The sequence below is a fragment of the Chelmon rostratus genome, chromosome 21 (assembly GCF_017976325.1).
Source record: "Chelmon rostratus isolate fCheRos1 chromosome 21, fCheRos1.pri, whole genome shotgun sequence".
NCBI lineage: Eukaryota > Metazoa > Chordata > Actinopteri > Chaetodontiformes > Chaetodontidae > Chelmon > Chelmon rostratus.
The window spans coordinates 1,217,008-1,243,437 of NC_055678.1; the positions used below are offsets into that span (position 1 = coordinate 1,217,008).

Below are 26,430 nucleotides of genomic sequence, written 5' to 3' on the forward strand. Positions count from 1 at the left end.
TCTGCTGTTTACCAGTCTGTTGTTTGTCAGTCTGTTGTTTACCAGTCTGATGTTTACTTGTCTGTTGTTTGTCAGTCTGTTGTTTACCAGTCTGTTGTTTACCAGTCTGTTGTTTGTCAGTCTGTTGTTTACCAGTCTGATGTTTACCAGTCTGTTGTTTGTCAGTCTGTTGTTTATCAGTCTGTTGTTTGTCAGTCTGTTGTTTGTCAGTCTGTTGTTTGTCAGTCTGCTGAACGTTAACAACACTGAAGTGGCACAAACAGACACTTTTCCAGTCTGGTTGTGGATTGCAGCCAGTGTGTACAGAGGTGATGAAGAGGTGATGAAAAGGTGATGAAGAGGTGACGAAGAGGTGATGAAGGCACTGATTTAAGACAAACATTCCTAAATAAACCAGTTGTAAGTCAAATTACCATTAATGAATTTTACACTGGGCCCTCCAGCATTGTCGTACTGTTTGATATCTGGGACTAGCCTGGTTCCACCGTCACTATTTCTGCCTGTTGGAAAAACAATCGACCAATCAGAGCTTTAGGGGCGGGATTAAGAACGGTGATGTCATCATGAAAATTAGTGACAGGAAATGTCCATCTGAAGAGCAAAGTGAAGAAGTGCTTCAGTCATCAGACACGCTGACATTTGGCTGGTTTGGGTCTTTTGAGATTTGCTGACAGTCGAAAAACTATAGAATAAACATTATCTTTAACTCTTGATCATTAATTTCTGTCCAGGAGCCACTTTGAGTGTTGTCCTCACTTTGATTTCACCTATTTATGCATATCACTACTACATTTGCTTGGTAATTGATTGCCACGCCTCAGCCTGCTCAGACCCATCCTTTGTGTGCTCGTCATACACCAGAAAGCATTCTGAGGGACTTCATCAACAAAGGATCATGTGTGCTCTTGATGAAGCGAGATATCGCCTGAATGATAAGATTGTGTGATCACGTGGGTCAGATCAGCAGCATTTTACAATAAACAGTACAATCACGTTGCAGTTGTAAGTGCACATCTGTTCATTTTGGTTCGTAGGATCAAGCTCGGACAAACAGTGGAAATCATTCATAGTGTTTGTTTGGGCTCTGATGGCGGACCAGATGGCGAGGATTCATCGGGTAAGGACGATCCAGAGCAGGTCAGCTGACGTGTCACTCGACCGCAGAAACCTTTGCAGCATCTGGCGCACCACGCAAGCTGGCACAAACATTACAAACTAATCTACAAAGCTGTCTGAGCCAGAGTGTGAGGTGTTGACACACAGTGAAGCAGCTCAGACGCTGGTGATGTACTCCGCCCCGTTAGCCGAGGCCTTGTCTTTGTCTCCCTCTGTGGGCACGCTGCAGTACTGACAGCCGGGAGCGACGTCAGCAGCGGCCCTCGCCGCTTCGGGCAGCGCGGCTGGTTGACTCTGCTTCGAGGCCTTCCTGCCCCTTTTATCCAGCCACCAGAAAGACACCATGAGGAACACGGCGGACGAGGCAACAACGGCACTGCAAGCAAAGAAGACGTGGAAGTACTGGCCCGTCCTGTCAACCAGGACTCCTGCAACAACAAGAAACATCCATCATGTTTGCATTTCATGCTTTATTCATGTTGGTTATTTCTATAATTTCCTAGAAAGCAACTGTAAATTCATCAGGATGTTCCTGAAAGAGCCAAAAAACATGGAGACAGTGGTCCTCAAAGGCCTGTAAGACAAATCTGAGGGGTCAAACTCTCAACCTCTGATTTTTGCTTTTTTGTAAACGACTAGATGATTTCAGCTGTGAAAATGATTCAAATAAAGCAAAGGCTGCTGGAGACACAGAACCAGTGAAGAAGGTCCTTCAGTTAAAGGGCTCGAAAGCCAAAATGTTTGGGAGTCACAGACTGTGGACTCTGGACGGCTCCCATCAGAGCGTCCAGGTTGTTTCACTCAGTAAAGATGAAGATTCAGCCGCAGACCTTGAGTCCTTCAGAGCGCTGCAGGTCAGCTCAACATGCAAATCTGTGAAACTGTCTACAGGGAAACATTCAATCCAGCACATATAGAAACCAAGTTTACAATTTAAAAGAAGCAGCTCTCAGAAATGTTCCTGCTTTTAAACTCAACACAACTATAGCACCGCCTCAGATTCTGTCTTTTTACATTATAATTTACACCAATTAATAATCTTTATCTAAATTATAAGGAATTCACAGACCCATAAAATAAAGTGATCCCTCTTTATAAACAAGGTTCACTTATTTACTGTTAACTAGCTGCATATTAGCATGTATATTAGTGGCATATTGGCTCTGTATTGGTTATTATAAATCACTTATTAATGCCTTACTCTGGGGGATAGAGGGTGAAGTTATTGACATCATAATTCATGTACACTGACTTGCTCATTTACTATCAAAAAGCAGCAATTAGGAGGTTTATTGAGGGAAAAGGTAAAGGCATTAACAAATGTTTTATGACGACTAATAAAGAGCCCACATGCTACTAATAAGCAGCTAGTTACCAGTGAATATGTGACCTGTAATATTCCCTGCAAGTGTAAAGTGATCTGCTGTGACTGTGGTGACCTCACTGCGAGATAAACGAGGGAAGCGTACCTGTCATCTGACACCAGGACCTGGTCTTTCCCTGCTCTGCTGCCACTGAACTCCACCTCGACAGAAACAAGCACAGACTGCCAGAGCTGGGATGTAACTAAGTACATTTACTCAACTACTGTACTGAGCACAACTTTGAGCTGCTTCACTGCTGCTGCTACTTTACACTAATTAGAATTGTTCATGCCCTTCGTACCCAGTGAAAAGCTTGTATCTCCAGATGTTTGTGATAAACTGAAAGATGAAGTTTTCCTTCATGTCTTGAGAAAATTCTCGTCCTCCTTCAGCTAAATAAACTGTTTAAAAAGCCTCTGGGATCAGTTGGAAATGCATCATCACAGAGCTGAAAACAGGCTGTTTTTTCTGAGATACGAGGTTCTCACAGGACAAACATATGATGATCTTATAGAATATGATGCATCGCTGTAGATTAAACCAGCCAACAGGATATAAAGTAGTTCAGATGAGCTCAAGCTGAAACATCTACAGCAGGAATATTAATCCACAAACATCAGATATGATATTTTTACTGTAACTCAATTTACTGTTACATACTTTCACTTAAGTGCAGTTTTGAATGCAGGACTTTTACTTGTAGTGGAGTATTTTCCATCTCATATTAGTACTTCTAGTTGAGTAAAAGATGTGAATAGTTCTTCCACCGCTGCAGACTTGTTTCCTTTCTGCTCTGTTTAACGGCTGAACTGACTGAGGACATTCTGTTATTTACAGCAACAGCCTCCAGCAGGACGGCTTGAACCTTCTATTCCTGTTACTGCCATTCACAGCGCACACACACACACACACACACACACACACACACACACACACACACACACACAGGAACGTGTGCACCGGAGCACCACAAACACACATGCGGGGAATCTGACCACACACACACGTTCACACACGTTCAGTGTTTTTGTGCTTCATTTCTGATTTAAAGCCAGAAACTGGACGGAGCTTTGAGGTTACGCCTAAAGGCCCGACAGCGTTAAATGTGCTCATATCTGTCGGAGGCGGGGCTGAGGTTTAAATCATTTGATTGGTTAACTACCTGTCAAATCAGCAGAGGTCTACAGGAGACCTAGAGGACACACCTGTTCCAGCTAAGCCACGCCTCCCTCTGTCCCTGGTGGATGTCCAAGGGTTCAGCTTTTGAATCATGACCATTAGCTGTAGCTGTGTCCTGATTCCATACAGCACACAGTGTGTGGTGTGTTCACACTGGAAAAGCGGCTAATTAAGACAAACCATAAAGCAGAAATCCAGATATTAAACCCACAAAGCACAACGGAAGCTGCTCAGAGCTGGAAAACCTTTTGCACATATCACTTCTTTTCTCCACACAACAGAAAAATCCATCAGTTTGTTGTACACTGACTGCTGAACACTGTTAGCATGCAGTATATATACGAGCATATAGTGGTGTTTTTCTCTGTTCTTTTACTCAATGAATGAACCATTTCTACCTCTCCAGCAGCTCTTCTAAGAATAAAACTGTTCGCACCTGAAAAACCTGCCTGAAAACTGATAATCCGATATTGCCCTACATTCCCTCCATATCTGTCCGCTCCATCTCTTCCTCTCCACTCTCTCTCTGTGTTTACCTTACCTGCCAGTGGAGGCCCGATGAGCAGCGTGATGCTCTCCATGATAGCGAGCAGGCCCAGAGCTGAGGGGAAGCGGCTCATCTCCACTATGTCCATGAGGACAGTGAACATCAGGGAGCCCACCACGCTCATGGACAGCCCGTAGACGCTCACGTAAACCACCAGCACGGTAAAGCTGGGCCCGATGCAGCAGATGCTGTTGCTGAGCCCGTTGACCAGCAAAGCCGAGGCAAATACGTAAACGTGTCGCCCTTTGAACCACGCCGTGTTGAACATGATGGCGAAGGGCGGCCGCACCGCGATGTTAACGATACCCAGGATGGAGAGCAGCAGCGCGGCCCGGCCCTGCTCCATGTTGTTTGCTGTGGCGTAGGGAACCAGGTACACCAAAGGAACCACAAACCCCAGCATCATCCAGGTGATGCCTATAGCATACACACAGTAACGTGAGTTGTTGTAGAGCTGATCAAAGGCCATGTGTTTTCTTATGGAAGCCATCAGGAAGCTGCATGTCGATCTCACCCACCCCTTTCCTTTCTCTTCCTTCTCTGGCGGAGGGGGTCCGTGGTTCATCAGCGGCTGGCCACGACGCTTGGCGGGCTGGAGGGGCCTCATCACCGCCCCGCACACGCAGCAGTTCAACAGGACAGCTCCCAAAACCAGGAAACTTCCCCTCCAGCCCAGCTCCGAGTGGAGGTAGTTACCCAGGACAGGTAGAGTGCACAGTCCCAGGGCTGTACCTGTGGACGACATCGCGTTGGCAAACGCACGGCGGCGGACGAAGTAGTGCCCGAGGATGGTCACAGCTGGCTGGAAGCAAAAGCAGAAACCAAGACCTGTGAGGATAAAAGAAGAAACAGGTGAAACATCGGGGACGGGAGGACTGCGTCTACTGATTTATGTCAAGTCTTTCCCAGCCCAGTGAGACGCCTCCTGAACATCAGTTTATCACAACTGATGTGTTATTTTGCACTTTTCAGATAAAGTTCCTCTCTGGAATAAAAGCTTTTCAGCTGTAGTCGAGCGCACACAGTTTCCTTTATCACCAACATTTCAGGTGCGCTCACCTCCAAACTAAGCTGCTAAACTGTTGGCTCGTGTTGGCTCAACCTGTGTGTGTCTCTTGTCCTTCTGGATTCTGGTGCCACAAATAACTCTGAAAGACTTCAGTTATAATAAACCAGAATTATATTTTATGTAAAAAAAAAATTAAAAGTTGCTTGATTTGATTTTTTTGGCCACTTGGGGGCAGAAAACTCCACAAAACTCTAAAAAACACAACTTCAACATGCTTTTGCTTTATTAAACTGTCATTAGCTTTAAACATTAGCGTTCATTAGGAGTCTCACTCCATCTGTAACCTCGTTATCAAGCTCGGGGTAATAAATCTGTTGGGTGTTTGCTGACCTGTAATAACTCCAGCTGTGATGTAGAGCTGGCTGATGGACTGAGTAAATGAACTGGCAGTCATTCCAAGTCCACTCAGGACTCCGCCCAACATGACTGTCGCTCGGCAACCGAATCTCTCCACCAGCACGCTACAGAAGGGACCTGTGGATCATACGTAATACTCTTAGTTTAATGCATACCGGAGCAGAAACGGGCAAAGGCTTACAGAGAACAGGCGAGGCCATTCTCTTAATCCTGCAGCAGGTTTCAGATAACTTGTGTTTAGCTGTAATCTTATCAGTTGAATGAAAGTACTGAAAGCATGAAAAGATGTTTGCTCCCCGTGGGACAGATCCATGTGTGCACTAAGTGAAGCTGACCCACAAAGCTTTGCAATGACATTTTGTCGTGTCAGCATGAAAATACTGTTCAGGACAAATCAGTTATCAGTGCTGAACACATTTTACCATCTGTGTTAAAGGGCTTCAGTACTTTAAACAGGGGGGAATATTGGTTAAAAGTCACCAACAGGGGCGGTAAACTCAGTGCACAGTGGAGCTGCCTTTGTTGTTAAGCGACATGGCTGCTGGGAGATAATACCTGTATCTAATGGAGCCTATGAAACACACAGGCACAGGTGTTCAGTGATGAATGTTTCACCTGAAGTCTCCAAACCAGTCTGAAGACATCACACTTAATAACATTGTGTATGACTTTGTCTTAGTCACGTGTGTTCTTCACTTTCAGGCCAGCGAACAGTCGAGTTTCAGAATCGATTCTTCCACCCACTGAGTTCTCGGGTGGATCACTGCCCTCTGAACACTCGCTATTAATGAAGCTTAATGAAGATAAACCTGAGATTCTTGTCACATTTCTGTCAGCTCAGGAACATTTAGAAGATCAAAGCATTCCTGTCTCCAAAGGCCATGAGAACAGTGTTCAGTTATTACACCCCCCCACCCCGCCTCCGCTTTGCTCAGACTGCAGCAGCTGAAAATAAGTCCGCTGTTAGTCGATATTTCTCGGCCTTAAAGCAACTCACTCCTACTGATGATGTAAATCTTTAAAAGGAGCTCACAAATGTGTGATTTCATATTTTAGAAAAGGGCTCAGTAATTTCCTTTGACAGCTGTGGCGTTCAGGAAACATCACTTGAGCAGGAGGAAATCGAGCCTTTGTTAGGGACTATTTTCAGCGGCGGATGAATCCACATTTGGCGCTCTAGTGAGTATTTGGGGCAGCAGGGCTCCAGACTTTTTCACCACCATCCAGATAAACAACTTTAACTGTCCCACAATTGTTTCTTTAGCTTGTTTTTTGATCTATAGTTGTTAGGTGTAGTGACTGTGGTGGTTCATGTAAAGCACTTTGTAATAAATAACAGCTACATGTAATATTTGTTAGAAAAGTTTAGGTACGTCAGCAGTGTCCTCCAGTACAGAACAGGATTTAAATCTGTGTGGTTACTCCAAAAGTTACACATACAGACAAAAACACCTTTAGTCCTGGAGGCGTCGCGGAGGTCTCTGCTTGTTCCAAACATGTTTTCTATCCTCCCCGAGGCGACGCGAGTCTCGAGCTCTGGTGTGTGTGATTGACACTAAAATCCAGTGTGTGTTCATGATAACGAAGGAACACGTCAGTCACAGCATCGGTGAGGCTCACTGATGTGCTGGTGAGAGTTTTTGAGGAAGAGGAATCATCAAGATTTGGATACACATGCATTGTTGATTTTGTTTTTTTCATGAGAGCTGACAGAATAATAATTGACTCATAATTTTATATTTAATGCTCAAGGGAAATTTTGAAGGATTTAATCACAAAGTCGTCAGTTATGCAAAAGCTGGCCGTGGCAGGGAGGAAAGGCCTGGATGCTGGGAGGGATTCAGAGGTCAGAATCTGTGGTTTTGATATGTTAATAACACAAATCAGTGCGAGCCAAAATACGAATCAAATCAAAATTCTGATCAGTGTAAACGCATCTTAGGACAAATTGCACTTCCTTCTCTACGTGAGCAGAAACTCTCATTTTTTAGATATAATCTCAAGGACATGACGGCACTCTTTGAGAAATGATGGTGGTTTTAAATATGTTGTCGTTACTAAATTGCGAGTGAAAAGGTGGTGCAATAGAAGAGGCGGAGGAACGTTATCAAACCAATCTGATAACATGGAGTCGCTAAACAATAGTCAGCGATTTTGCACTTTCAATATTGACATTTCAAATGATTGGGTAAAAGCTGGTATTATTTGCATCAATCTGACCATGTCTCAGAGAGCCAGGCTTTCAGTTAGTGTGTCCAAGGGTTGGATATCCTCTGAAAATACTCCAAGCACTGCTCTGTTTGTGACTACAGGGCAATAACAAACCTCTTACAGGCACTGAATCAGCATGAAAATCTACATTCTGCTCAACAGAGACAGAAACATGAAGTTACCAAAGTAAATAGCAGGTAAAATCAGTTTTTGTAGAGCTGATTAGTAACCAGACGTTCCCCTTGATCCTCTATATTGACTTTTTGTGAACCTGCACAGCCAAGACTACTTCCTGTCTCATGCAGGTTACATAACGCAACACTGAGGAAGGACGTTGACATTACTGACAGGAGAGACAGTCCCTCCGTGCACCACACTGAGAAGCTCCAGGAGAGGATAAAGTATTCTCTCTACAATCACCAGCAGACAGTGGGAGAGTAATGGAAGCAGAGAGGCAGCCACAGTGACCTGACCAGCCACAACCAGTTGAGATCTGGTCTCAGTTCAACATTTTTCTACATAAAAGAACTTCTAATATTTAGATCTAGTGAACAAAATATCACATCATTATGCTAAATGTTGTCTACAGAGAATGAAACATCAGTATTTTTATAGTGAGCCTATATAACCTTTGCTGAACAGCGGCCACTGTGGCCAGGCGCTGTAATTACAGCATAATGGTAAACACTAGATTGTACAGAAGAGTCAGAAAACTGACTCAGGAATGTCAGTTACACATGCAGGAACACCTATTTAATGTTGCTAACATTAGCCACCATAGGCTACTGGTCATACCAGATCAATAAAGACTGTAACAGCAAAACCCTTCAGTGTATTTATTTCAACAAAGGTGCATTTTATTGCTCATGAGTTAAACATTTCATCTGAAAGGGAATGAATGTACTATTTCCTCATTTAGAAGATTCATAGTGTCCCTTTAAAGTTTGGATTGTTAATTCTTTGTAACCCTGAATTCTTGATGTGGCGTCCTCTGGGCTGTGGGTAATAAGTCGGCTGAACTTTCTCATGGAATAATCTTTTAAGTCAACACCAAGACAGCATGAGAGTTTAAAACACACCCAAACTGCCTCTCTCTAGTTTCACATTCTCCCTGTACAGCAGCAGCAGGTGGAGACTTAAATTACCTCGAGGTCAGGGGGCAAATAATACAATAAATAATGTGTTTTATTCCAACTACAATATATCAGGTACCATGGTGTATCATACAGTGTCATGACACAACACAAATGAGTAAACTTAAGACATGAAGGTATATTACTATGTAGTGGTTACAGTTAATTTCTCGGTTTTCCTACTTTACCTCCTGCATGAAGCACTGACGTCATGATGGAGGGCACCCAGGAGGTTTCGCTGTTGGAGGCGTGGAAGTCATTCTGCAGGTCAGTGTAGAAGATTCCCACACAGGAGGGGAACGCCAGGGTCAAAGCCAGGACCACGATGGTGGCAACCAGCACCACCCAGCCCCAACCGCCATCCGGAGCCGTGACCGCTCCCGTTACAGCCGCGGAGCCTCCGTGTCCCCCCTCCTCGGAGTCACAGTCGTTGGTCTCTGGAATTTTCTCCTGCTCCATACCGTCGGCCTGCTCACTATCCAATGAGGCCTTCGAGTGGAGGCAGCGATCGTTTGTCCCTCTGAGTACATTTCTCTGAGTCATTTTCTACTTGGCAGCTCAGGCGAGGCTCCTGTGTTAGCTCTGCAGGGTGTGTAATTACGTTTGAGGCCCATGTCACTGTGAGTGCTGCGACCTTTGAGGACACCTACAACAACAAAGCAAACAATCCATCAGGCTGAGTTAGCAGCTGAAGTGGTGACTGGTTCTAATGGTTCTGTCGGCCCACCACTTTAGTCCAGACTGAAATACATCTATCTAATCTATCTAAACACGGTAGCCATGACAGTTTGCACATGAACATGAATCCTAGTGACTGGAATGATTACTGATTTTTCATCAAGCACCATCATCACGTCACAAGCTTTTGTCCTTTTGTCTTTTTTATTCCAACCAAAAACCTGCAAAACTAAGTGCTAATCAGCAAATATTAGCATGATAACATGCTAAACTAATCTGGTGACCATGGTAAATATTACACCTGCAAAACATCAGCATGTTAGCATTGTCATGGTGGGCATGTTAGCATGCTAATGTGAGCATTTTGCACAAAGCACTGCTGCAGCTAAGTACAGCCTAAAAAAGCCTCTGCTAAATGCTCTTTCTTGCTTTTTGTTCCTGGGGAGGGAGCATGAAGCAGGGGCTGCTGCTGCTGAACACAACACTCAGGAGAACAGAGTCAAAACAAAGTTCTGGTCCATAAAATCAAAACACTGAGCTAATAGAAACCACATCGCTCCACTGAGCTGAGAGGAGCTGCAGAGTCAGGTGGTCATTCTGCGTTGGTTCATCGCCATGAGCAACACCTTTCACATTACATGCAGTCGTTCCATTATTACTGACTGCAGAGTTTGGACTGGAGCCGCTTTAACAGAGCTTTAAATGAGTCTGCCTACAGAGACTGAAACAGAGGCTCAGAACCTGTTTCTGGTCTCCAACTCAGGCTACAAACAGGAGTGTTTACAGAGGCGAATGGAAGTGCTCATGCAAAGAAATGGCCTGACCTTGCCAATGCTCCCGAGACGGCAGGGCAGACTCTGTTAGAGAAACTTGAGACAGTACCAAGAACCACCCAAGACCGCTTGTCTCCCGTACAGAATGCAAGCCCTGAGGGGCCTGCAGCAACTCATTTCCTGTAGGTGCTTCATGGATAAAAGACTTCCGTTATATCAGCATTTAAAATCAGAAAAAGACTTTCAGGACTGTCTCCAGGTCAGACCGTCCTGTGCCAGACTGTGAGTGAATTAACAAAGGAGGGGTCTGATGGGTTTGAGGAATCTGGCTAGCATGAGACTAACATGCACATGTGAAGACCCTCGAATGAAAAGCCCTCTGTGCAAATGTTCCGGCAGAATTTCCCCCCAAACTCTCTTAATGCCGTTTCCAGATGTACCAGCTGCTGAGCAGAGCAACATCTTCATGTTCCTGAGAAAATACAACTCGAGGCTCGAGTCAGCGCCCTCCATGAGATCTGTGAGCAAAGAACCAAACTGACGTATAGAAGAGATTTCATTCATAACTGTGATGCATTATTTTCTAATTATCAAGTTCATTTTTAAAAATCCCAAAGCGGCTTCCGGATCAAAATAAAAGGAAAAGAGAAGGCGAGAACAATAAAAATTGTCTTTACAATTTTTATCTATCCTAAATTCAATATATTTTCACTTAAATTGCAACTTTTTGTTTTAATTTGGGTGAATATTTTAATTTTTCTCACCATGTTTGGCTAAGATTTGGAGACCAACAGCAAATAAACCTTTGAACAGTCAGCAGCTGTTCCCTGAAGAGCGTTCTTTCATTTGTTACAGGGATTTCTCCATCAAAGGTCGTACGATGTAGATGTGTCGGGTTTCATGCATTAATGCCAGGTATGGTGACATCCATCATTAACAACCCCTCCCACCCCCTGCATGACACAGTGGGGGCTCCTTCAGTAACACACTGCTATATTCATACTGCTTTGTCTTTGCACTACTGTAAAACATCCTTCTACCTCATACACGCTATAACCTGTGCAGTATTACATTCCTTTTTCCTTAAATACTACACTGTGTATATATTTATATTTCCCCTGTGACACACATATATATATTTATCTACTGTGCTATAGAGCACTTACTTGTACTTGTACTTAACTTACCAATAACAACCATGTGCAATTTCTTTTTCAATCTTGCTGCAATTTTTCAATATTTCTCAAAACTTTGCATTGACAGTATACTTTTATAGTCTTTTGTATAAAATGTACACATACATACTGTAAATAGTCAACTTCTTATTTTGTATTTTTTATTTTCCATTGCCTTTGCTATTTGCTATTTTCAGTGATGCTGCCTGTCACACCAAATTTCCTCGACTGGGGACTAATAAAGCTGATCTTATCTTATCTTATCTTATCTTAACTTATCTTATATTATCACCTATGCTGAACTCCCGATCTCAGACCCCAAAGCTGTGTTTTCCCGTATCACACAGGAACATCAGACACAACCCAGGAGGTCTCATCAGTTTAATGACTCCTCCTGGCTCCTGCTCCCACCACCTGCTCCTCGATCTAACAGACTACTACAATCTCATAAACCAATACTTGTTCTCTCCCCGTTGCTGAAGCCCCCACACCTGTCTCCACACAGGTCTGTCTATCGTTTCTTTCTCCAGTCACATACACAACGTCTCTCACTTTGCCTTTTTCCACATTACATCCTGCTTTAATGCAGGATCCATAACTCTGCATCACAGATTATAACACGTTCAAAGTCCAGTGAACATGTCATCCCCTTGATGATTCACTGGCTCCCTTTGCCACCGGACACCAACTATAAAGCATTAGTATTAACTTTCAGAGCTGTGTATTATCTATCCCCTGCCTATCTCACAGGCCTCATTCAGACCTACACTCCCTCTAACTCCCGCCGGTCTGCATCAGCAGGTCTGCTGGCACCACCGGCCATCAGCCTCAGCACAATGGCTGCGAGGGCCTTCTCCTCTGCTGCACCCAAACTGCGGATCTCCCTTCCCCCGCATATTCACGAGCTGGACTGCATTACAAACCCATCTCTTTAAAGGGTTAAAACTCTGAAAAAGAAGGAATGTTTGGTCGTTATGATCAGGACTGATGTTGGTTCAAATATTCAACTCAGTCAAAGTGGGAAACAGTAGAAACATATAATGATTTACGGCTGTTTTTGACTCAAACGTTTTGGTCCTCTTTTGTACTGTAAGAACTCTATTAAAAGTGGCACTGGTTAAACTGGTTTACTCACTTTAACTGCACCAACTGCATTTTATCTATACTACAGCATTGCTTTCCAGCTTATTTGCTGAGTCGTGACTTGTTGCTTGTTGTTGCATTGTTTGTTTATTGGTGCTTTGTTATTGATGTTTTATCATTAACTGCACTGATGTTGTTTACTGCACAATTTTATTGCTCATCTTTTATGACCTAACCTCGAGTGCCATGACATTACAATAAATGTACTATTATTATGATTATTTACCCCCTTTTTATTGCTCTTCATATTTTAGTTGTGGAGGGTCAGTGAGGGGAAACCCAGCCTCCTGCAGCCACGTGTCCTCTTGTGCATCTATTACACTTAAACGTTATTAAATTAGTGAGGAGGGATGAAGTGATGCTGGGCAGCTGCTCCCCCCGGTGGGACAGCCCGTGGGGGGGTGAGAGCGCTGGTCTGTCCCCTGGTTCACACGGCAGCTCGTGGTGTTTGTAAGGTGGCAAAAACTGACCTTCATCAGCTTTAATAATTCACTGTTTTCAGCCGCATCCACTCGCTTTGCCAGCCTCACGCGCGTGACAACTCGGAAGTATTTCGTCTCTTTTTGCGGCTGAGAAGACCCCAAAACGCGGATTTTGATCCCAGCCCCCAGCACAGCCCCCCCCCCCCCCCCCCCCCAGAGCACATCAGCTTTAACCGCTCGTTACATTAAAAGCGCGTCTTTAATGGAACAGTTTCCTCATTTATCTTCTCTTCCCAATTCTCTTTATCTAATCCTGACAGATTTAGATCCTGAACATCACTGAAGCAGCACTTTCAAAGCAAAGACGAAGCGATTTCACAGCAGCATGAATCTCTTCTATATGAATCTCTAAAAGCTCTTCATTGGTGGATTAAAACACTACCTTGTTGTGTGCTGGCTGTGGTCGTCCAGCTCCGGTCAGACCCACACACAGGCGCGGTCGCCCCTCGATGAGTGACGGAGCAGCAGCTGCCGGTGCTCCAGCGTCCGCCCGCTCGCGGTGGGAGGAGACAACGTGGCCGCCTGCGAGTGTCGGACGCGGGGAGGGAAGGCCTCGGCTCTGCGACAGCAGCGACACACAGGCGGACGAAGGGGGCTGGAGGGCCCGAGGCTCTGCATTATGAGCCGTAATGGTGGACACACTGCAGGTCTGTGGGGCATGAGACGGAGCTGGTCCGTGAACGCAACTGTCCGGGCTGCAGCTACTGAATATCCTCATTCCATGATACTTTTTACTTCTTTTTACTGCACATTAGTTTCTAGTAAAATACTTTTTTAGATTCAGAGTTTAGTAGGCCTAATAAAAACATCTAAAACTAATGATCACCTTGGTAAATGTTTTACCTTGTGATATAGTGCCAACATGTATCTGTAATAAAATCCTATAAATCATATCCCTATTTCTAATAATAGAAAACCTTCTCCTGATAAAAAGGCCTGTGTTGCATAATGTTTACTTTTGCATGTGTACTTTTACTGGACTCAGACTCTGAATGCAGGATGTTTACTTGTAAGAGATTATTTTCTCACAGATTTTTTTTTTTATGTCAGTTCTACCTAAAGAGTAACTGTGAATCTTGTTTTTGCTGACCTCCAGTGGTTGAACTTCCCTAACCTGCTGCGGTGATGTACAGGTGTACTCCAGGACACTGTGACATCACCGGTCTTTCCTGTGTGCTGCTTTTTATGCAGCAGTAATGGCGAGAGAAATCCGGTCAAATGGGGTGCAGGTTGTGTGTGAGGTGGGAGGTGTGACGCTGTCAGCTGATAATCAAACAGCAGCAGATTTACGCACAGTGTGTAACTGCTGCTGCTGGAGGTCTCGCCATCAAAACAATGAAAGAAAAGTCACTGCTCGATGATGTCGTTAAGTAGCGTGGCATCATGGGAGTTGCTGTCTTCATTGTTAAACATTGAAAACACTCGTCTGGTGTTTCCTGTGTTTCCCCTGGAAACTAGAGGGTGTGAGGAGGATATAACGACACTGACAGGTGACCAAATGAAACGCACCGTTACGTAGTTTATTCCTTTGCCTCATTCATCAGCTGATGTTTATATTTCCTTAATATCAAAGTTTAAATACAACTATATGATTATGTTTCTGCATCTCACACACAGTGCTCACGTTAGTTTTAATATTTTAATTACAGGTCACAGGGGACATTTTAGAGTCCGGGAAGAGGCCCCGGGGAAGACCCAGGACAGACTGGAGGGACTATGTCGCTTGGCTGGCCTGGGAACGCCTCGGGGTCCCCCCGGAAGAGCTGGAGGAAGTGTCTGGGGAGAGGGAAGTCTGGGCTTCCCTACTTAGACCGCGACCCGGCCCCGGATAAGCGGAAGAGAATGGATGGAGGGGACATTTTACTGCACTCACTGCTTTTGTTTTGAACACTTTAGGTACATTTCCTGATAGTACTTAAATACTTTACTTCAGTGTAGAGGCAATGCAAATAAGTAGTAAAATAATGGTGGCTGGTAGAACACGTTTCAAAGGAGTCTGTGGCCACATTTCATTCTAAACCCACAGTAAACAGAAGCAACAAACAGTCGGTGAGCCACAGTTTAAAACACAGACACAGTTTATGATTAAAAACCAGACGGGTTTTGTTAAAAGTGTTACATGAAACAACATCGGTAGACAAAATTCAAAAAATATAAAATAAATAAAAGTGAAACAAACAATCAGACAAAAATGTTTTTGTCAGCTTCCAAACATTTCTCCACAGTCTCCATTAACAATATTCACATTTGACATCAATACTGTTGATAAATGAACACAAAGTAACTGTTAATAGGTGACATTTTCCAACACGTCTAAATGAGTGTACAAGTGTGCATGTTCACAAACGCATGCAGGTGTTTACAGATTAACTGGCAAAATGATCGTGAATTCAAAAATCTGTCTTTTGTGTGTTGACCTGCGGGTTGCGTAAATGCTATAGAAACCAAGGTTGGGGGAGGGGGGGTCTGCAGTCTGATTGGTTGATTAATTTGCGTTCAAAGCTAGCTAATCTTTATCTACTGTTAAGTTAAACTGACATGACGAAAATACAAAAACAGCAGAGAAACAGAACATGTGAGTAGAGAACATGTCTAGTCGTAGACCAGTTGTTCCACACCAGAACTCTACACCTACATACCACAGAGCCATGCCTTCCCTCTGCTCCCCCCACCATGCATCACATACACTGTGCACTAACACAGAGGTCGGACAAAATCCAGTACACAACATCATAATCTCTAGAACAATGCATGCTCTCATGTTTTCACGTGCCCAAACAACAGATATATTTTTTGCAGATTAGTTAAAATTGCACATTATCTGTCGACTAAATAGTGCCAGTGAAAGTAAAAGCTAACGGTCAAAAGTTCTTTTTTTTGTTTGTTTGGTTTAAAAAAAGGGTGCTTGATTGAAATGTTCAGATAATCACACTGCAAAGTTCAGCCTGGTCAGCGGTTCCCAAACGTTTTGGCTCGTGACCCCTTAAAATGAAGCGACCCCAGTTGTGACCGGTTCAGTTTCCTGTCTTATTTAAATCTTTTACGTGATTCCTCAAGAAGTAAAACTATCGGTTAATGCACAAGAAACAAGGTTCAGAGTACAGCCCTGATCTGCGTCTGTAAGGCTGTACGCAGGCACAGCAGTGCTCTGAGCTAAATGCTAACACGCTTGTGTTTAACAGGATTAATCCTCACCTTGTTAACAATCTTAGTTTTGTATGTTAGCATGCTAACATTTCATCTCATTAGCACTCAGCACAAAGTACAGCTAAGGCTGATGGGAGTGTCCTTTTTAATCATTATTCCAAAGCCATGTTGCTCGGAAGGCTAACAACAAAGAGTCAACAGTTATGCTAGCAGCTCTGTGAGGGTTCCTGCATTATGATTCTTCTGATTGGCTCTGACTAACATGGTGATGTTTTAGCGGGTACAATGTTTACAGTGTTCACCATCGTAGTTATGCGTGTTAGCATGCTAACAGTGACACAACCAAGAACCAGAGCGGCGGTGGATCAGCTGACACGGCCCTCCATTGAACCACGCTGCTAGCATGACTAAAGCGATCACTAGAGCAACGACTGAACAAACGAAGATTTCTGGGACAGAAATGTGTTGTGGGTTTATTTTTTTTTTGGCTTTCCTGTCTTGTTAGCGATCTTGCGGCCTCTTCTGGGGACCCTCAGTTTGGGAACCACTGAACTGTGTAACCAAGATAAGATAAAACTGGGTTATAAAACTTCACAAAGGTGACGGGTACAGTAAGTGCTTTAAAGGTTGAACACACACATCTACAAATGGAATCGTTAAAGATGGCTTCAGCATGCAACTCAAGAAAAAAAGAAGCCCAACGGCGTCGAGTTTATCGTCAAATCGCTTTCCGACAACAAGTGCACTGCTGGAGTTCGAGGCCCGCTTAGACCTGGACCCTCCCGACTGGTAGTGCTTTGAACACAACGCCAGCCACCGCGACTGTTCACAGCAGATTCGGACAGTTTTGGCCCTCCAGGTGTGTAAGGGGTTGTGGGTGGACTTAGCTCAAAAGCAATGGCACAAAGAAAGCAGCTGGTTGTCGTTTTCAGTTTGTCGGTATGCATCGTAAAACATAAAATAACGCAGGGGACGGTGGATTTGTTTGGCTCGCCTCTCACTGAAACACTAACGATAGAAAACAAGCTAAAGACCGCATTAAACATTATACCTCAGGCAGGTGCCTCCTGGCTTTTTTAAGGTATGAGAGCACCTCATGATAAGAGGGGAGAACAACTGTGCACAACACAGGTCAAAGGCACAACACCGGACACAGACGAGGGGAAACGACACCCAAGGTGCTTCGCAAAGGCCCAGAAACAACGAGGGAGAGAGAGAAAGAGCTCCTCGTTGAGACGTTTGGGCGATTTTAGCAGCACGAAGTCTGCTCACGACTCAGATTAGCAGAATAAAACTGCACAACACACAGTCGAGAGGGAAGAAACTAAACAAAGAAGAACATCAAAGTTTGAGCTCTGAGGCCTGACTGAACACGATCAGGGAGCATGACAACAGCAAAGGTACAGGTCTTTTTTCTGGTTAAACGCATTCTTTTTGTTCATGCTTGATATAACATAACTGCATCAAATATGCTTTGTACAAAGACGGGTGTATCAAAGTGATCAATGCCAGTGATAGCGATCGCACGGCCCTGAGCTTCTGGGGCCAGCGATCAACAAGTGGGTTGAGTCTGCACGATGGGCAACGACGACATGTTTCAGTTCTCCTTCTGATATGTTTGATATGGCTCAACCTTTGCATTAAGTTGCTCATGTAACAAGGCTGCAGCTGGGTGAAAAATATATTTTGGTGACTGCTGGGGGTTTTGACTGATGATATTTATCATCAATTAATCTGCTGCTTGTATTATCAATTGATCCATTAACAGTTTAGTCTATCAAATGTGTGAAAACATGTGAAAATGTCACATTTTCCCCGAGCTCGAGGAAACATCTTCAACTGTTGTTTGAACCAAACCCCCAAAATATTAAATATGCAATGATATGAACAGAGAAAGGTTTGTTAAAGGTGCAGGTGAATTCTCTGTTGATGTTGTTGACTGATCAGTTCATCGACTCATTGTTTCAGCTCGAGCTACTTTAGTAAATGCACATTTAAAGTAGAAGCCAATTTAGTTTCATTTGCACAAAAGTGACTGAATTCACTGAATATCACTTAAATATGCAGGCTGATAATCATTTATTTACCCTGCAGAATCAGAGATGTGTGCAGCAGTTCAGAGGACTAGTTTAGTATTTAATGTTGTAAAGCAGCTCTATCACACAGCAACTTAATGTCGAGCATATTTCAAGAGAAACATACTTTAGCCAAGCTGGTACCGATCTGTCACATAACATAAAGGCTTCCCTCTGAAGACACGTCCCAGGTTCACGTACAGCGTGTCACTTCTGTGATAGCGTCGGCTCAGCTATCTCAGGGCTTTAAGCGTGAGGAGTACGATTCAGCTCGCGCCACAGTTGCTACAAGTGCTGCAGAATGTAAGACGAGGCGGTCACGAGGGCGTGAAGTTGAGGACTGGCAATGGAGGCAGCTGCAAAGTGAGTGAATGTTGGCATGAGGGTGGCACAAGGCCGGGGGGGGGGGCGGGTGCGTGAGGGTTTTGAGGCAGCATACAAACTGGCCACAGTCCAATCTCGCCACGCTTGCCTGGACACATGGCAAAGTTTTCCCTATCCCTAGTTACAATTTTAAGATATGCGAGAGATCAAAGTAGGATATCTAAGAGAAAACGTATCGACAGGATCCGGAGTTCTCCGAGGAACACGACAGAAAACGTGCAGCTGAAAAACTGGTGATATTTCAGTCATGGACAGAAAGCAGAGAGGCACTGCACACACATCCTCACATCCAGGCGGGAAACCGTCAGGAAAACTGATATTTTCTCCATCGTTTAAATAGACTCACCCAGCAGAATATGTAAATATATGACAACTATGATACACAAATCAATAATTACACCATTTGCATTCAGTTTTTCATATAATTTCATCATGTAGCCTATATAGATTCATATAGATTCCTCACATGCCTTGACAAATTGTACACAGGTGTAGTTCAGTCTTTTTGAGTCATTTGTTTTCTTTTGCGCGGAAATATCCCAAATTTTCTCCCTGGGAGGAAAAACCGGATCGAGCCCAGAAACAGGAAATGGGAGGAGTCGGACGCCGAACCGAGACGGTAAGATGAGCGTCTGGCGCTCGTTTAAGGTGTTTCTGACGACTCGAGAGGGCGGAGGAAACGCTGCACCCTGCTGGCTCGAACAGAGCGTCACGCTGCCTGCTGCTCCATCTCGTCCCCCGCCTCCCGGCCGGGTCTCTGCTGCGGCGGCCCACCTCAGACGTCGGCCGAGGAGTCCGGGAGTGCAGAGACGGAGGCGGCGGGCGGCGGCGCTCGCTCCGTCGGGTAAAGAGAGGCTCAGTCAGTGGAGTCGTGTTCATTCCTTTATGTCCTTTGAGAGTCCTGAGGAGATTTCAGCGAAGTCGACAGAGCCAAACGTTCAAGAGAAGAAGAAGTATCCTGTCTTAACAGCGACGATGATGAGGATGAAGGTGATGATGATGATCTGTAGAAGCTCTGTGCTCGGCGTCCATCCACTGACACTAATGAGGGGCTACAATCAGCACCGTAGCCTGCAGTGACACTGACCGTCGACAAGCTGCTATGAGGAGAGCCGCGCTCTTGTATTCCCTTTTAAACTCCCCCTGAAGTGTTCCACAGCCTGCGATGGAGGAGGAGGATGAGGGGACAAGTCAGGGTGGAGCTGCAGCACGGGGGGAGGAGGGGGCGTCGGGGAGCCCCCGCTGTGGAAAGGCACACCAGAGGAGGAGGGAAGGCGGATGATGAGGATGCTGATGACCATGGTGGGAGTGATGGTAGGGAGGTGGCGGGGGGGGGGGTAAACTCATGGATCTCGATGACAGAACTGGAGTTCTTGTTTTGTTTTTGTCGATGAAGTGTTATTTCGCTCAGGATCGGGGTCTCCTCACATCCGTGAGCCTCGTTCCTGAAGGATCTGTGAGGAGAGAAGGAAACGCGTCAGGAATCCGACCTCTTCACGCTGTGAGGAAGAACAGAGGAAGCTGCTGCGATCTCAGCTTCACGCGTCTCAGACGTGAGGATTCACTGTTCTTCACTACGTTACATCATTTTAAGATGAATGTTTTTGGTTCAGTTCGTTAGAAGTCGTGACGGCCGTTGTCCATTTTTTACACATGACATTTTATAGACTGAGCAATCAACAGATTAATCAATAAAGAAAACTGTTAGGTTCAGTCTTACTGGTGATATTAAACATTTTTGTTATTGTCAACAAATCCTGTAAAAAGACCAAAACCTAAATGTGTTTGTGCTTCCTGACTTCTCCACCTGGTCTGTAGCTCTCAGCTCTACGATTGGCTTCACAGAGAGACTATTTTTGACGGACGACGCGTCGATCTGCACGGAGCCGCTCGAGCCAGACAGGAAGTCAGACACAGGAGCTGTAATCTGAATCTGGTTAATTCTCCAAATAAAACCCCCTGTGCAGACTCCTGATCGTACATCAGCGATAAACACAATTAAAACGCAAAAAAAACCCCAGAAACATCTATGAAGCCTCATTACTCATGGCAGAAGCACAAATATTAAGTTAAGTTAACAAAACACTTCTGAAACTATTTTCAGTGGCGGGTTCATGCACATGTGGAGCTCTAGTTCACTGTTTTTTGCCCTGTAGAATAAATAAAAGTAAAGAGGAAAACTAAATTTATATGAAGCCTTTCATACACAGAGAACGGCTGTTAGCTCTATCAGTTCTCGGTTTGTTTGATTTGTTGACAGTAAGAGAAACGCAGAACATCAGCAGCTTCTGCCTTTGATTGATTCTGGATTATGAGACAGCGGCAGGTGGCTCACCTTGGCCTTCTCGGTGGGCTCGATGACGATGCCGTTGGTGGAGTTGTTGAGTTCCCGGGAAACTACACATAGAAACTCCGCCTGGTCCTCGTTGCCGTAGTTATAAGAGGAGCCGATACTTATGAGCTGAGGAAAAAAGACGAAAGACGGAAGACTGTAAGTAAGTTTACATTCTGTCCTTCTTGGTTCCAGCTTCTCAAATTTGAGGATTGTCTGATTTTCTCTGTTTTATATCATTATAAACTGAAAATCTCTGAGGTTTCGTTTCTGCTCTTGGACATAGCAAGTGACATTTTACAGACAAAACAATTAAACGATCAATCGAGAATATAATCAGCTGATGAATTGGTAATGATGCAGCCGCAGTCGTCACCAGATGCAACTAATTATGGTGCTTCAATGAGTAACATCAGTCAGTCGACAACATTAAAACAGCAACAAGATGCTAAAACCAAGATGTCGGCGTTTCAAACTAAAACACAGCGTCAACGGCTGTGAACTGAACGTTGTTCCTGGTGTAAATGCAGCTTTGTTATATGAGCAACTGAAAGCAAACCTTCAGCCATATTTACTGATTTACACATATCATTCTACCAATGATCCAGTTCTGTTAAAGCATTAATCTTTAAAGCAAAAATGCCAAAACTTCAGCGGCTCCAGCTTCTGTTGAGGTTCAAAGAGTGAACAAAGTGTCTGAGAGTGTGATAACAAACTGAACGTCTTTGGCTTTTGGACTGTTGGTTCACAAAACAAGTTAAAGACGTCGCCTCCAGAGCCGAGGAAACATATTAACACAAAATAATCTGCAGATTAATCCAAAATGTATTCATCATCATCATCGTCATCATCAGTAGCAGCCTTAAAGGATAACTTTGTTTTTTTACAGCCTGGACCTTATTTGTAGCATTAAATACGACCATTTACCCCCCCAGACAACTTTGGTGGCATTTGGAGTCGTTTTGAAGAAATTAGCCCCAGAGGAGCGGCGCGTATATCCGTATAATGCGAGTACTCGGGGCATCCATGCGCAGCCTCTATATAACGCATAATCTGCAGAAACTCGTTCATATTCCAATATTTAGTTCTGATATGCTGGTGCTATTCCCCTCTGAGCCGGCGGTCGGCTAGTTTAGCTGTAGTTTGGCACAGCTGTGGTTCGTTATTGCGTATTCGTAGCCGACCGCCGCAGAGTCAGCCGTGTTGTGGCTGGCTGCTCGCAGCGCCCGGCGTTCGGTAATGACATCATCCACGTCAGAGGTAGTTGTCTAGAGACGTGTTGATAACATGCCACCACGGGCTCAGAGGGGAATAGCACCAGCATATCAGAACAAAATATTGGAATATGAACGAGTTTCTGCAGATTATGCGTTATATAGAGGCTGCGCATGGATGCCCCGAGTACTCGCATTATACGGATATACGCGCCGCTCCTCTGGGGCTAATTTCTTCAAAACGACTCCAAATGCCACCAAAGTTGTCTGGGTGAGTAAATGGGCGTATTTAATGCTACAAATAAGGTCCAGGTTGTAAAAAACCAAAGTTATCCTTTAAATATAAATATCATCAGCTGTTTCTGTTTTAGGCACGTTTCAGTCAGAAACATTGATTATAGTTTATAGATTGTAGTATTAGTTTGCCCTTCACGTGTTTACACTATTTACTGGTTTGCAGTGATAAATATCTTAGAACTTGATGTCCTTACAAACATTTCTTGATCACTGTTTTAGGCTTATTTCCAGACTGAAGCCTGAAACAGCAGCTTTGAAACCATTAAAGCATAAACTAAAACACGAGAAGAGAGAAATAAAAAGCTGCATCGTCTGCACCTGCTCGAACTTCCAACCGTCCGACATGGTGGAGACCATCTGCGTGAGCTCCTCCTCTTGGCACTGTAGTACTCGATACACATGCTTCACGGGGCCCTGAGGGACACCACAAGAGCACACAAAACATCACCGATCTGCACACAAACACAAGTAAAAAGCTATTCTTGGTCGTGTTTGTGCTGAAGGAGAGTGTGGCGTGCTGTCGGCCCTCTGAGCCGCTCTCGCTGCTCTGCTCTGCGTTTTCTGTACCTGAGACGTCCGGTTCTCGTTGTCCCGTATCCTCTCTTTGACCAGCCTCACCAGTGATGCGATGTTGTAGAACTCGGCTTCCTCCAAAACACCTGTCACGAAAAAATCAGATGTTTGTTCTCCAGACGCTGTAAAAGCGACTCCACGTGATGTTTGAGCGAAATCTAACAGCAGGGATCCGAAGGCCTCACCTTCCTCGGCCAGGTTTTTATCCATGATCAGCTTTCCGTGCCTCAGGTAGTTCAGGATGGGGCCGAAGTATGTGGGGTCCCTGTCGATCAGGTAGGCTCCGGTCTCGTCCTGTAGGACAGATTGAGAGTAAGAGAGAGGACCGGTTTGTCCTCGCTGCTGGATCGCGGTCACAAAATGCTGAGTTGAACGCGGTCCAGAAAAAAATGATGGACAGGAGAAATATGAGTGCATCACCATTAAAGCTCACATGGATCAGACTCATTCAGCTGATTTTAGCTCATCATGGATATATTTGTATCAGCATACGTACTAATCAATAAAACAGAAAATGACAAAGATACTTTATGTTTGAGTTCAGTCGGAGGACAAATTTAGTAACATCCTGCTCTGTTAGTCATTATTCTATGATAAGATAAAACTTTATTGATCTCACACCAGGGAAATTAAGCTGCTACAGACACGAATACAAAGGAGATGTTAATAAAAAATAATCATATATATGTACATTATATATAAAAGAGAATAGAAACCTACTGATGTCTGTATCTGCTATTTATTTTCCAGATTTCCTATTAAATCTAATTGTATCGGGGACACTTGCAGAAGACAGAGGAAATATAATAGATGGGAATAAAGCCTCTGCTCTGTTTCCCTGAAGGTTACTGACATTAGATGAATTCATCTGAGGCTTTTATCCAAAGAGACTCACAGTAAGAGCTCTGAAACACGCAGACACAACGACGAACTTCCAAGAATCATGTACAAGCTCATCAGCTTCATCGAGTCTGCTGCACTGCTTCATGTGCTGCATTTAGAAGCAGTAAGAGGGTTAATGTTTCGTGTCATAAGAGTGGATTCATTTTTCATGATGTTAGCGGAGGTTTGTCTTTGTTTCAGGCTGGGAAACACTGCAGGAAGCAGCTGGAAGCTCATCGTAGAGTCAGTTACCGTGCAGCCGGTAGCAGCGTTACTTTCGCTTTCAGCCACGTTTGTTTCTGCTGTGCGTGACAGTATGATGTCACTATGTTTTTATCAGTTTAAATGTCAAGAAATCAATCGACAGACGAACCAATAATGAAAATAACTGTTAGTTGTAGCTCTATTTGCTTTAAAGGTCAGTTTGATTTAGAGCTGAACAATTAATGTTTTGATGAAGGTAAAATGCGTCAAAAGGCTCGTAATAAATGAAACTCTGGTGCTGCAGAGATGCTGTTTTCCTGATGCAAGCGAACGTGTCTGTTTGGTTTGACTCCAGCAAAAATCAGCAAAAATTACCATTAATACTGAAATCGTGACTCATATCACCATCGTCGTCACAGTGTTCATATCTTAACCAGACAAATATCATGAAAATGATTTCATCCATGTATCGTCCAGATTCAACTGAGCAATGTCTCAAATCACACAATCATTGACAAATGAAGAAAATATCTGAAATCCATAAACAGTAATGTTAAAGGTGACAGTGACACTTATTTAGAAAAGAGCTTTTATAATATATCTATTTTCATTTTATGCTACTTTATTCTTCTACTACACTACATTTCATATATATATAGTACTTTAACTTCACTACATTAACTTGACAGATATGATTGACTTGTTACATTAAAAAATAATAATTTTACATTGAAGACATTACATAAGCAGATTAATAAATGATAGAAAAAATAGCTGCTGTCCCAAATAACAGTGGAGAACAAGTATTTGCTTTAAAGGTTGGGTGATAATATGACAGTTACTGTGCATATAGTTGGTATATTATTATAATATAGTGGAAAACATCATGATTAATGTTATGAATGCAGCCAGAAGACAAAAACCTAAACAACATATTGTAATTGGGACGAATGGACAAACTATTTGCCACCAATGATAATGAAGGAAACACGAGCCCCACACTGATTTTGTTGGATTTTTACTGAACTCTATCATGATTAAAACTTCCAGTAAAGCAAACGGAGCCCGCTGCTGTCCCCCCACGCACTCACTTTGTCGGAGTCCAGGTCTGGGTCCTCTTGGCAGAGCCGGAACAGGAAAGATTTTGGGTCCCTGCACAGCGTCTGCTTGGTCGTGATGAAGTAGGTCCCACCGACGTTGAGACGAACCCAGCGGGAGCCCGGTTTGTCCGCCGGTTCGGACGGGGAGCTCGGGTTGCTCTTCACCGGGAACCCGAACACCGACCGCCCCCCGCTGCCGCTCGACACCCCGCCGGGACTGAGCTGGCTGCTCCGCGGCGGAACCATGAGAGTGGGCGAAGCTAAGCGCACCGAGCCCCGGACGTCGCGGTGCTCGGGCTGCTCTATGGTGCCAGTACCGCTCGGTTCTACAACATGCAATTCAGCCATGTTTTCTTCGTCTGAAAAACGCACAACCGCACGATTAGCTAACGACACACTGCGGGGAAACAATTTCTCTCAGCCGATTTGTAAACAGAGCGAGGATATTTTTCTCCGACGGGGTGGCGGGCATCAGGGCGTTGCTGCTCGCAGTCGACCGCCTCCACCTCCAGCACCAGAGATTAAGACACAAATATGACTTTCAAAGGCTGTGCGATGTCTGCAGCATCGTGTTTAATCGTTTCTTCCCAAGATAAATTGGTCATTCTTGTCTATTCAAACGTTAATCAGAGAAAGGCAATTCTTCCGGGTTGTAACGTGATTACTGTTTACTTCCGCTATGTCATCGTTTTTCAGAATAAAAGCACATACAGTCATATTTGCCTGGTGGAATTTTAGTTTTTAGCTCATTTTTATCTGAAACATTAAAAATTTTAAAAACAAAAAATGACTTAGATTTGAGTAGGATGCAAATAAAATATGCAACATGTTCTTGGATAGTAAAAGCCCCCCTCAGCTCAAAATGTCCTTTGCTTATTGTTCATTTGGATGTTTGACCTTCACTTTGTGACAGCACAGCTAACTTGGAAGCCAATCATGGTCCAATGTAGAGCAATATTTACATATTTACATATTTTGTTTTTGTTTGTGTGTAT

The 26,430-nt window shown here is 44.1% G+C and overlaps 2 protein-coding genes across 2 annotated transcripts; both read right to left on the reverse strand.

The window, feature by feature from the left end:
• Nucleotides 1-137: 137 nt before the first annotated feature.
• slc16a5a (solute carrier family 16 member 5a) lies at nt 138-13,712 on the reverse strand. Its single transcript, XM_041962938.1, has 5 exons — nt 13,610-13,712; nt 9,165-9,622; nt 5,606-5,749; nt 4,201-5,034; nt 138-1,544 (listed from the first exon to the last, which is right to left on the reverse strand). The coding sequence occupies exons 2-5, from the start codon at nt 9,517-9,519 to the stop codon at nt 1,273-1,275; spliced, it is 1,605 nt and encodes a 534-aa protein (XP_041818872.1). The 5' UTR covers nt 9,520-9,622; nt 13,610-13,712; the 3' UTR covers nt 138-1,272.
• Nucleotides 13,713-15,067: 1,355 nt separating this feature from the next.
• Nucleotides 15,068-26,095, reverse strand: kctd2 (potassium channel tetramerization domain containing 2). Its single transcript, XM_041963117.1, has 6 exons — nt 25,427-26,095; nt 23,435-23,543; nt 23,244-23,335; nt 22,995-23,090; nt 21,169-21,294; nt 15,068-20,287 (listed from the first exon to the last, which is right to left on the reverse strand). The coding sequence occupies exons 1-6, from the start codon at nt 25,781-25,783 to the stop codon at nt 20,258-20,260; spliced, it is 810 nt and encodes a 269-aa protein (XP_041819051.1). The 5' UTR covers nt 25,784-26,095; the 3' UTR covers nt 15,068-20,257.
• Between the last annotated feature and the right edge of the window lie 335 nt (nt 26,096-26,430).